This window comes from Microcaecilia unicolor, chromosome 5 (genome assembly GCF_901765095.1).
Source record: "Microcaecilia unicolor chromosome 5, aMicUni1.1, whole genome shotgun sequence".
NCBI classification, from domain to species: Eukaryota; Metazoa; Chordata; class Amphibia; order Gymnophiona; family Siphonopidae; genus Microcaecilia; species Microcaecilia unicolor.
The window spans coordinates 151,970,369-151,982,997 of NC_044035.1; the positions used below are offsets into that span (position 1 = coordinate 151,970,369).

The 12,629-nt window shown below is 42.8% G+C and overlaps 1 protein-coding gene across 3 annotated transcripts in view; it reads left to right on the forward strand.

Moving 5' to 3' along the window:
* The first annotated feature begins 226 nt into the window (after nt 1-226).
* LOC115471195 (steroidogenic acute regulatory protein-like) overlaps nt 227-12,629 on the forward strand; it is a 37,397-nt gene continuing 24,994 nt past the window's right edge. For 2 of the 3 annotated variants that reach the window (XM_030204894.1, XM_030204892.1), the window contains exons 1-2: nt 227-311; nt 8,353-8,475. In XM_030204894.1, the coding sequence (XP_030060754.1) occupies nt 248-311; nt 8,353-8,475 (187 nt within the window). In that variant the 5' untranslated portion in view covers nt 227-247. The remainder of the gene's footprint in view (nt 312-8,352; nt 8,476-12,629) is intronic. The other variant, XM_030204893.1, reaches the window with a different exon arrangement.

Consider the following 12,629-nt stretch of genomic DNA (forward strand, 5'->3'; position numbering starts at 1 on the left):
TATCTGTGGTGAATCAGTTTTGGAGCTATGTGATGGTATGTTTCTTATGTGTGTATATCTCTGCACGTACTCCCTTCCTCTACCCCTCCCCACACTGCTTTCTCTGTCCTTGGATCCTTTCCATTCCCAACTCCTATCTAGCGTTACACTGCCTATCATCAGGTGCTGGCCTTCAGCAGCCCTATAAAGACAGACAATTTCAGCGAGGACGGCTCTGGCACCGAGCTTAGGAGGCTGCTGCCCCACCATGCTGCCCGCGACCTTCAAACTGTGCTGTGGGATCTCTCATGAACACCTCCGACAGATGACAGGTAAAAGCAGAATGGATTTCCTTTCCATGTACAGCTACATCTCAAGATTAATCTCTACTCATTATTAGGTTTGCATTCCCAGGCCATTCTGTTATTTCAGGTCATATTTTGATCCTCTGCTTTGATTCCTTATTTCAGGGTAAGCTGTGACTTGCCCACAGGTAGAATGTTATCTGTGGTAACTGAATAGGTAATACTGGCTGCTGTACCTAGAATTGTAGAAATAGTAACACACTTTCATACATTTATGATTGATAAGTTCTTCTGGTTATAGGCAAGAGCGGGGTACGGGCTGCAAGAGGTTATAAAGGCAATTTTGTAAGTTCATGCCTAAATTTAGATGCCAATAGTGTGTGTACCATAACAGTCTCTCAGCTCAAATATCATGCATAAGTCAAAATATTACAAAAATGCTGTCCAAAATAACACTAATGCCAAAAATTGTTCTTATTAAATTTAGAAGACCTCAGCCAATCGGGGACGCGGGGCATTCTGTGGTTCAAGCCTCTCCTATTCGTCACCGGTCTCCCCCCAAAAGTTTTACTTTTGTTTTAGCTTTTCTCCTTGTGTTTTATGTGATTATATATTCCCCTTGGACTGATCTCATTTAAGCTAAGTGTGATTTGACTTTGTTGATAATTATATATGAATTTGAATATACAGCATTTACATGGTTTTTTGTACATGAAATTTTCACATAAAACACAAGGAGAAAGCTAAAATAAAAGTAAAACTTTTTTGGGGAGACCGGTGATGAATAGGAGAGCGGTAGCTTGAACCACAGAATGCCCTGCATCCCCAATTGGCTGAGGTCTTCTAAATTTAATAAGAACAATTTTTGGCCTGTTATTTTGGACAGCATTTTTATACTAGTGTGTGTATGTTACAGAATTCAAGGGCACAGAAAAGGAAGCAGAGAGACAGAGGATATCCCTATGCAAAAAACCACAATTAGAAAAAAATAGGGATGGACTATGTTCTTCCACACCTGAATGAAAATTTATTGGAAAGGCACCACATATACTGAAACCCGACAGGGGACCATGTCTCGGCGGTCAACAGCCATCTGTCTCAGGGGTCTCACAATCTGTCAGGTGTAATGAGAAAATTTCAAGCGCGGGAACTTCACTTATGCGAATAAGTGTGAACCAAGACCCGTCTCTCTTGTTTTTCATGCACCATCGCTCCAATGGGATTTTCTCATTACACCTAACCAGGGCTTTTTTTGAGGGGATACTTGGGGGTACTGATACCGGCACCTTTTCTATTGTCTGCTAAAATTGACCCATGGTCCCCAAGTTTTAATGAAAGAGCTCAGACTCTACACACCAATTGTGCCTTATCATAGATTCTGTGATTGGTTGCAGGGGGTCTGGCTATTGTGGGGTGGGTCCCTCGGTGCTCACCCCACCCCTGAAGTATGGCCAGGCATTTGAGTACTGGCACATTTTTCACTAGAAAAAACGCACTGCACCTAACAGATTGTGAGACCCCTGAGGCAGGCGGCTTTTGACTGCCGACACTCGGTCCTGTGTCGGATCTCAACATTGGTGGTGCCTTTCCAATAACTTTTCACTGACTTGTGGAAGAACGTTGTCTGTCCCTATTGTTTTCTGCTTTTCACAGAATTCCAGCACTTACACAGGTGATTGGTACTAACAATTAAAAGTTACAAATGGCCATGCTAGGTGCTATTCTGTAACTGGTGCACTTAAGTCACTTAAGAGAAAATCTAGATATGGCGCCAAACGTTAGGCACGAAAAGCATTTTAGCAGACGCAAGGTGTCAAAATGGATTGTAAGCCCTGTCGAGCAGGGACTGTCTCTTCATGTTCAAGTGTACAGCACTGCGTATGTCTGGTAGCACTATAAAAATGATAAGTAGTAGTAGTAAAATGAGGTAAAAATGGAAGATCTGCATGAAAACACACATGCCCGTTTATAGCAGAGCATGGTTTCTGCCTAGATCTGCAAAAGGGGCTTCCCTTAAAATGTGTGCAGTATTATAGAATATGAGCAATACGCACCCTACATGTGCACTGGGATTTAAACCTGGTTTCGGTTGCTGTAACTCCTCTTGCCCAAATTTGAGCATGAATCCAAGTGCTATGTGCTATTTTATAAAGAGCACTGTAGAGAATGACACAGGGACAAAGTTTGTCCCCATCCCCATGGGCTTTGTCTCCATCCCTACCCCATTCCTGCTGGTGCTGTCCCCGTCCCTACCTCATTCCCGCAGACTCTGTCTCTGGTCAATTCCTGCTGGCACTATCTCTGTCCCGGCCCCATCCCCACAAGCTCTGTTCCCATTCCTGCAGGCTCTGTCTCCATCCCCCACCTCATTCTTGCTGGCTCTGTCCCCATCCTTGCCCCATCCCCACGGGCTCTGTCTCTGTCCCTGCTCCATCCCTGCAGGCTCCGTCCCCATCCCCGCCCTGTCCCTGCGAGGTGTGTCCTCATCTGCAGAACCCTCGAACACATATGATTTTATATTTAAATCTTTTTATTTAAGTATAAAATGGATCAATAATCTGTCCAACTGTTATTTATAAATCACAAATAGAAAACAATAATAACAGTGTGCAACTATAATAACCTCCCCACCACCACCCTCTACCCTTCCAACCCCTACTACTTCAAGGAACCCTAATCCACCCTGTTAAAATGTCCAAGGGTACAAAATACAGCCCACTCTGTATGCCCTAGTGAGGGAGAAATGTGCTCTACGAAGCACTGTTATAATTATTTAATCTATGGATGAATAATAAGTCATCAACAATCTCAGCATTTAGTCTAGCTCTCCCGACTCCACAGTCCTTCCTGCAATACAAAATATCTTCTCAGAAGATATGCTGGTAGCAGGAATGCACAGGATCTCCCGTGCAAATTTTGTCAGTTGTGGCCAGCACTTTTGCTTGTTTTTCCAAAAAGAGAAAACATCGTCGCCTGCATCACTCGAACATAAATAACTGTCCAATTCATTAATAGCTTTCAAAGTAGAGAATGGCAAAGGGACAACCCCCCCTGTTTATTAAGCCGCATGGCAATGCTGACACAGCATTACCGCACCGCCAGCTGCTAGAGTGGCTTAGTAAACAGGGGGGAACGTTTGTCCCCACCCTGTCCCTGCGGTTACTATGGGTCCCCATCCCCCTGTCAATCTCTAGGACACTGATCCTGGAACACCAGTTATAGAATACTGTTCAGTGCCGTCTTTTGCAGTGCTGAATTTTGAGCACCATTTATTGAATTTGTCCTCTTACTGCACAAATGCAAAGGGGGGAGGGGTGTACGCTGGAGTAGAGCATGAGCATGGTACCAAGTGGCGTGTGCAACTTATAGAATACTATTGGTTGAATGGAATACATAGGTGCACCAAATTACTTCACAATCCCTGTGATCTGATCTTGCATTAAATAATATCCTTTATACAAAACTTTACAAAACACTTTAATAAAACTGGAGGAAAAAGACCTCATAAACCCTTAGGTCAGACTGTAATAGCCTCTGTTTCCCATAGGTTCCACTTCTCTTTCATTGGTCCTTAAAAACCCCACTCCAAATCCTTTTCTTTATTATTTTTTGCTAGTGCTTCAAAGTCCTAGAATGTGATAAATGCTATATAGTTTAAAACCATCAAAATTCAAATTTAAAACTTGAAGAACACAGGCTGGCACTTAGCGGCCCTTTTTACTAAGGTGCGTAGGTGCCTACACGTGTCCAACGTGCATCACATTGGCACTACCATCTGGCTACCACGATCCCCTGGCGGTAATTCCAATTTTGGCACGCACCCAAAACATGCCGTAGAAAATATTTTCTATTTTCTACTGCGTGGTGCTTATCCAGTGGTAATTGGCAGTTTACGCACATTGAACGCTTACCGCCCAGTTAGCACGTGGGACATTACCGCTAAGGCAATGGATGGTAAGGTCTCAGGCCAAAAATGGACGCGCGTTGGTTTTAATTTTGCCGCACGTCCATTTTACGGCACAATAAAAGTACCTTTTTTCCAGACGTGCTGAGGAAATAGAATAGCAAGTGTCCAAAACACACGCCTACACCAGCGCAGGCCACTTTTAGGTGCACCTTAGTTAAAGGGCCCCTTATTCTCCATCTTTATATGAAAACCGAACAATTTGTGGCAGGCAGTTATCTTATTCAAACTATAAAGCATTTATCACAAACTAGCACTTTGAAGTACTAGCAAAAATAATACAGAAAAGGATTTGGAGGGGTTTTTATTAGGATCAATGAAAGGGAACCTATGGGGAACAGAGGCTATTACAGCAGCTGTTACAGAATTGGCACTCAGCCCGCCCCACTGTGGCATCTACATCTTGGCACCAATTGACATAATTGCCCCTTATCTGTGCTGGGGGCATGGGGTGGGAAGGTACCTGCAGTTTGTAAGTGTGCAGCCCTCTACGCAGGCCATGCGCAGGTTCAGAACTTGTGATTAGAGAATGACACAGGGCCAAAATTTGTCCTCATCCCCACCCCGTCCCCGTGGGTTCTGTCTCCATCCCCACCCTGTCCCCACAGGCCCTGTTTCCCTCCCCACCCCGTCCCCACAGGCCCAGTTTCCCTCCCCACCCCGTCCCCACAGGCCCAGTCTCCATCCCAGCCCCGTCCTCACAGGTTCTGACCCCGTCCCATCCCCGTGGGCTCTGTTCTCATCTGCAGAAGCCTCGAACATTTATGATTTTAATCTTTTTATTAAAGTATAAAAAGGAACAATATGCTGTGCAACTGTTGTGTATAAATTACAAATAGAAAACAATAATAACAATGAGCAGCTATAATAAACCCTCCTACCACCACCACCCTCTACCCTTCCAACTCCAACAATAGCTGACTTTTATTACCCCAAGGAATTCTAATACACTCTGTTAAAATGTCCAGGGGTGCAAAATACAACCCATTCTGTATGCTTTGGAGGGGAGAAATATGCCCTATGAAGCACTGTTATGATGTTTTAATCTGTGGATGAATAAGTCATCAAGAATCTCAGGATTCAGTCTAGCTCTCCAGTCTTCCACAGTCCTTCCTGCAATAGAAGATGTCTTCTTAGGAGATGTGCTGGTAGCAGGAATGTACAGGATCCCCATGCAAATTTTGCTAGTTGTGGTCAGCATGTTTGCTTTTTTTCCAAAAAATCAAAATATCGTCATCTGCATCGCTCAAGCATAAATAAAAGTAGAAAGTGACATAGGGACAAAGTTTGTCCCCATCCTCACGGGCTCTGTTCCCATCCCCACTCCGTCCCCATGGGATCTGTCCCCATCCCCACTCCATTCCCATGGGATCTGTCCCCACCCCGTCCCCATCCCCGTGGTTACTGCAGGTCCCCGTCCCTATGTCATCCTCTACTCGTGATGCAACAATGTGCATAAGGACTTCTTATTCAAGGTAATCTCTTTTTATAGGCAACATTTCAAATAAACTGAAAAACAAATCATAAATGGTATGTCTCACTGAGGCAGGCATAGAGTTCACACACATTCCCAGGAGCATATCCTTTTTCCTTCAAAAAGGAGGAGAATTTCTTTTTCTTGGTAAGGGAAAAGCAAGGAATTTGGGTGGTAGAGGTTTCTTTATCCATCTCCTCCTTTAAGTTATGATAATCATTACTGTATTGTGCTCACCAGCCTTGAAGTTTAAGCTTTGTTCCTCACTGAATCTTTATTTATTTTAATTTATGTATATACCAACTAGTATATAAAAATAAAATGGAAGGGTGAATGAATTGCTCAGGCTACAAGAGGTGCCAATGGGATTTGAATCCTGATCTTTCTGGTTTACTGCCACTAATGGTTAGAAATACAAGCTGTGAACCAGAAACCAAGGGTCAAACCTCCATAATACTCCTTGTAACCTTGGGCAAGTCATTTAACCCTCCATTGCCTCAGGTACAAAGGCATGCTGAAAAAATGGCTTGCTGTAGTGTAGGCGTGGGTTTGGGTTGTGTGCCGATCCATTTTTTAGCGTGCCTGTAAAAAAGGCCTCTCTTTTTTTTGCCGAGAATGGACGTGGGGCAAAATCAAAATTGCCGCTCATCCATTTTGGGTCTGAGACCTTACCGCCAGCCATAGACCTAGCGGTAAAGAATCTGGGTGATAATGACCTATGTATGCCAAATGCCACTTGGTGTGCGTCCATTATGTGCGCCAGAAAATAAAAAATATTTTTCAGATGTGCTTATCGGATGAATGCCAAAGTTGAAATCACCACAAGGGCCACGCGGTAACCAGGCGGTAACTCCAATTTGGCGCATGTTCGGCACACATAGGTGCCTATTCAGCTTAATAAAAGGGGCCCTTAGATTTTGAACCCAACACAGAAATACCTGTGGCTTGCCTTGAACTACTGGAAAGGCGCAAGCTAAATACTAAAGAAATAAAAATATTTTGATAAGTGACTTATAATAAACTATTCATAAAAAAATCAATTATAAAAATAAATCATAGACAGACAAGACCCTGACAACTCAATAATATCAGATATTACCAACATTACTATCTTTCATTGCTGAATCTCCTGGTTTTCTATATTGGGAAGCTGTGATCAGTGTTTGATTTAAAAGCCCATATAAACTGTTTACATGGAGTGTCTAAAGATTTTAGCATGTTTTAGAAAATGCCATTGAAAGAATAGAAACAAAGGAATAATTGATAACCCCCCCCCCCCCCCCCCCCCCCACCACCACCACCACCACCACCACCACCATCATCTGTGAGATACATAAAGCTACATAATGTCTGGAGGACTGAAATGGTTAGGATGCTAGAGCTTTGGTCAGAGTACTACTACTACTACTACTACTATTTAGCATTTCTATAGCGCTACAAGGCATACGCAGCACTGCACAAACATAGAAGAAAGACAGTCCCTGCTCAAAGAGCTTACAATCTAATAGACAAAAAATAAATAAAGTAAGCAAATCAAATCAATTAATGTGAACGGGAAGGAAGAGAGGAGGGTAGGTGGAGGCGAGTGGTTACAAGTGGTTACTAGTCAAAAGCAATGTTAAAGAGGTGGGCTTTCAGTCTAGATTTAAAGGTGGCCAAGGATGGGGCAAGACGTAGGGGCTCAGGAAGTTTATTCCAGGCGTAGGGTGCAGCGAGACAGAAGGCGCGAAGTCTGGAGTTGGCAGTAGTGGAGAAGGGAACAGATAAGAAGGATTTATCCATGGAGCGGAGTGCACGGGAAGGGGTGTAGGGAAGGACGAGTGTGGAGAGATACTGGGGAGCAGCAGAGTGAATACATTTATAGGTTAGTAGAAGAAGTTTGAACAGGATGCGAAAACGGATAGGGAGCCAGTGAAGGGTCTTGAGGAGAGGGGTAGTATGAGTAAAGCGACCCTGGCGGAAGATGAGACGGGCAGCAGAGTTTTGAACCGACTGGAGAGGGGAGAGGTGACTAAGTGGGAGGCCAGCAAGAAGCAGATTGCAGTAGTCTAAACGAGAGGTGACAAGGGTGTGGATGAGGGTTTTGGTAGAGTGCTCGGAAAGAAAGGGGCGGATTTTACGGATGTTGTAAAGAAAGAAACGACAGGTCTTGGCGGTCTGCTGGATATGAGCAGAGAAGGAGAGAGAAGAGTCAAAGATGACCCCAAGGTTTCGAGCTGAGGAGACAGGGAGAATGAGAGAGCCATCAACAGAAATAGAGCTTCCCAAACCGGTCCTGGGCACCCTGCAGCCTGCTGGGTTAGCATCATGTAAATTTGCAGATACTGCCTTCACTATGCCTGCAAATTTAGCTTGTCATTGTGAATATCCTAAAACCCCATTTGGCCGCAGGGTACCTAGGACAGGTTTGAGAAGTCCTTGATTAAGTATTGTTGGGTTTCCCTTTTGCCTCCTTTACACTGTCTCATGGTATCTCAGAAGAGCTAGAATATTTTGATCCAACATTTTTACCATTCATTTTCAGCTCAAGAATTTGTTGAAAATTTTGTCAGTGGAGGTGCAGTGTGTTTAACAGATAGCTAAATGAGTGCATGCCAGCGTTACAGCCTGGTTTGTAAATGTTTCTTCAGGTTTGAAAAGAACAGCCGTGGCAGCTCTAGGACAGAATATGACAAAGCTCATGTTCAGGGAATCCCATAATCTCTTTCCTAACAGCCTACATCACATTCAGAAGATAGTGCAAAAAGAAATTGGTAAGTCCTCAGCTCTCTGCAGATTCCAAGGCCTGAATGAGTTTAGCCACGGGTTTACCTTTAAAAATTGATGTGTGCGTTCTGCAAAGCATGCATCCTTCAAGTACTGATGTATGTAGCGCAGGGCTTCGAAAACCTGCCCTGGAACACCACCACAGCCAGTTAGGTTTTCAGGATGTTCACAATGAACATGCGTAGAATACATTTATATACAATGGAACCCCGTATATACAAATTTCTCATGTATATTCGTTGTGGATATCATGAAAACTTGATTGGATGCTGGGTCTAGGAAGCCCTGATATAGATCACTATGCCTAAGGCAGTGATATTCACTTCTTGACAATCAGGTTTTCAGGATGTCCCTAATGAATATGTATGCAGTATATTTGCATGCATACTACCTCTATTGTAAAAACATATCTCTCATGCATATTGATGAGGTAATTCAGAATTCCCTAAGAAAAACAGGACTACATCTCCAGTCATGCAATAAGGTAAAACCAGGGCTGGCTTAAAAATTTCCCCCTTGTCATGGAGCTATACAGTCACCCTGTTTCCCAGGATATGTGTATTCATTTGAAACAAAATTTCCTATGTCATTTCATGTCATCGGCAAACAAAAACAAGCAGAAAAAACATGAAATGTTGTGTTTTTTTCATGTGCAACTATTTGCAAAGAGTGCACGCTTTTTCCTGATAGTGCAAGCGTTCTTGATTTGTGAGTGCATGCTCCATCAGGAAAGAGTGTGTACTCTTGAAAGAGAGAACACTTTCTGCAAATACTGTACACGCTGAGCAACATTGTTCACGTGACAACATAAGAAAAAAACTCAAACAACATAAACATTCCCAGAAATGACACAAAATGAAAAATTTTGAACTACACACCCCTACCCTAGTGCTGTAGCAAAAGATTTCATGGAAGTGCTAGCAACAGGATGTATTTTCCAGGGGTTTCTTTGAAGTTTGTCAAATATTTTTCAGTCTGTTACTCCATGAGAGACAGTTATGTAGTAGTTTATCAAATGTCGTAGTTCCTAAGACTCCTACTGCTGTGGATATAGATGATGAGACCCCTAACATAAGGATAACAGATTGAAAGTCAGACTGAAAACAAAAAAAGAAATGCACGTAGCACCTCAAATATCCTGTCTGTGATGAAAATCACATGTTTAAGAAACACAGGCCTACAAAAATGGCCTCTTGAAGAAGAAACCTGCATTGCAGAGGTAATTGTGGTTCTAAGATAGGCATAAGAACATATGGTGCAATATTCAGCCTGCAGCAGTCAGTGTTCTTTTTAAACGTTGGCCACTGTGGACTTCTAATACCCAGATATTCAGTGCCAGGCCATCCGCAGATACTGGCACTGAAAATCCGTGTATAAAACAGGAGCCATGTTTATCTGGTGGAGGAGTAGCCTAGTGGTTAGTGCAGTGGGCTTTGCTCCTGGTGAACTGGGTTTAATTCCCACTGCAGGTCCTTGTGACTCTGGGCAAGTTACTTAACCCCCCATTGCTGTCATAAAACCTCCTTGGCTCTGATACTGCCTGAAGTGTGCCAACGTAGCCTGCCTGGATATTCAGTGGCACTATCTGGGCATGGCCCAGTCAGCAGGAAATAACTGGGTAGGAGGTCCATAGAAAGAAGCAGCAGATACGGAGCACATGGAACACTCAGCCTCCTTTTATCTGCCCATGGTGTTTCCATAGTTGCCCTCCGGTCACTTCCTTTGCCATTAAAGCCCCTCTGTATCTATCCAAAGCAATACCTGGGCTCCTACTACTTTCTCTAGAAGCCTGTTCCAGGTGTTCATCACCATCTCAGAGTGATCTTTACAATATTTTTATTTAGCTTTCATTCCATACATTTCTGGAATGTTGACTTCCCTTTTCCCTACAAGTGGTAAATGTCAGAATAGTATTGGATGGTCCAATAGTTATCATACTGTGGAATTCAAGAGTGTATTTTTCAATGCAGCTATTAGAATAGCATTTATAGAAGCGTTGCATATTAGCCTGTATAAGATGGTGAATATAGAAAGCAGCAACAGAGGGCTCAGAACTCATGGGCCCATTGTATAAAAGAGCTCAGCTTGCACAGTTGTGCACCTTTTGGATCTGTAGTTCAGAATATATGTACGGTAAATACCAGAAAAGGTGTAGCATTACAGTGTACACAGGCTGCTAAGATGGGGACGATATTTAGTCAATGGATTAATGAAGAAGCAGCCTGCACGCTCTATCCTATCTCTGACTAAGCAGAGATGCTTGCAGTGTTTTCTTTTTCTGATAATTTAACTTATGGATCGATAACGAGAAAGACATTTCCATATATAGATTTTAGATTGAAGTAGTTTTTTTTTTTTTTTACTTTTTTTGCAACAAGTGCTGTGCCTGATTTATTTAATTTATGACATGGTTTATTTAAATTCTAATTTTATATTGCTGGTAAAATTGTTGGGTTTTTTTTTGTTTTGTTTTGTTTTTGTAATCATTATCTTAGTAGAGAGGACTTAGTTTAATTTTCTCTTTAAGGAGTTTCTTTGCTTTCTTGCTCCAGAATTTCTTTTTTTACCTTCGTTTCAAAAAGAGAGATTAACTAAATAATCTCTTTTGAACTCCTGGCACGTCTGAGGGTAACACCTTTCACAAAAGAAGACAGCTGCTACTTTTAGCATGCAGGACAGCTGAGGAAAGTTAGGGACTTTGGTAGGGCTTTTTCTGTTTTCTCTTTTTTTTCTAAAGGTGTAAATACGTCTGCAACTACAGTATGACTGGGAAACGTGTCACCAAAGCTGTTGCACCAGTTACAGCTTCTGCATCTGTGCAGACAGAAAATATGAGCCAAAGAGAAGAGCTGTTTCCATGTGCAAGATGTCTTCAGCTTGAATCCCTAATGAAAGCAGTGAAAGACCTAAGAGAAGAGGTGGCAAATTTGAGAAGCATCCGTGAAAATGAGAACTACATGGATGAAATGCTTCATGAAGCAGAAAAGATTTCCAGCAGTGGGGAAAAAGAAGCTGTGTAGAAAGAGGACAACAGGAGTCAGAACACAATATCATGATTTCACCTACCCTCGAACTGAAGAACTGATTTGCAGCCCTGGAAGTAGAGGAGGTGAGAGCATCTCAGAGAGATGACAAATCAGAGCTCAAAATTCCCAAAGTTGCTGGATCAGTGACCACTAAGAGGCGAAAGGTAACGTGTGTTGGCGATTCTCTTCTGAGGGGTATAGAAGTGTCCATCTGCAGACCAGACATGATGTCCCAGGAGGTGTGTTACAGAGAGCTTGCTGAGACTCATCAAGCCTAATGACTATTATCCAATGCTGCTCATCCATGTTGGCACAAATGATACTGCTAGGTATCCCTCTGAATGTATCCAAAGTGACTTCATGGCTCTGGGACAGAGGGTGAAGCAGACAGGTGCACAGCTGGCGTTCTCATCAATCCTCCCTGTTGAGGGCAAAGGCCAAAGCAGAGAAGCTCGCATCCTGGAGATGAATATGTGGCTGGCAGATGGTGTTGTCAAGAGCATTTTAGTTTCCTGGACCATGGGATGCTTTTCTAAGGGATGTTGAGAAGAGAGGGTGTCCATCTATCAAAGAAGGAAAGAAGTGTCTTCAGCAGCAGACTGGCAAACCTACTGAAGAGGGCTTTAAACTAGAAGCATTGGGCAGGGTATTCAAAACTCCCATTTAAGTACAAGCCCTCAGGTATGTGATGCATTGAATATTTCTACACAAATGGAAAAAAGGGGCAACATCTGAAAAGCAGTATATACTAATGCCCAAAGTATGGGAAATAAGGTTTTTTGATTTTGAGGCTGTGATGGAATGGGTTGATTTGGATTTAGTGGCAATCACAGAGACATGGATCACAGAGAACCTTAACTGGGATATAGTTATATCAAGCTATAATCTGTTCAGGAAAGACAGGATAAGAAGAAAGGGAGGGGGGTGGCATTATATGTTAAAGATAATATTAAAGCCCTTTGGATTCTCTACAAGGGGAACTATTCCAGAAGTTGGTAATGGAATCCACGTGGTATGGAGCCATACTGGACTTAGTACTTACTGAGCGGAACAGTGTTTCTGATGTTATAGTAGGTGATCATCTGGCATCCAGTGATCACCAGATGGTGTGGATT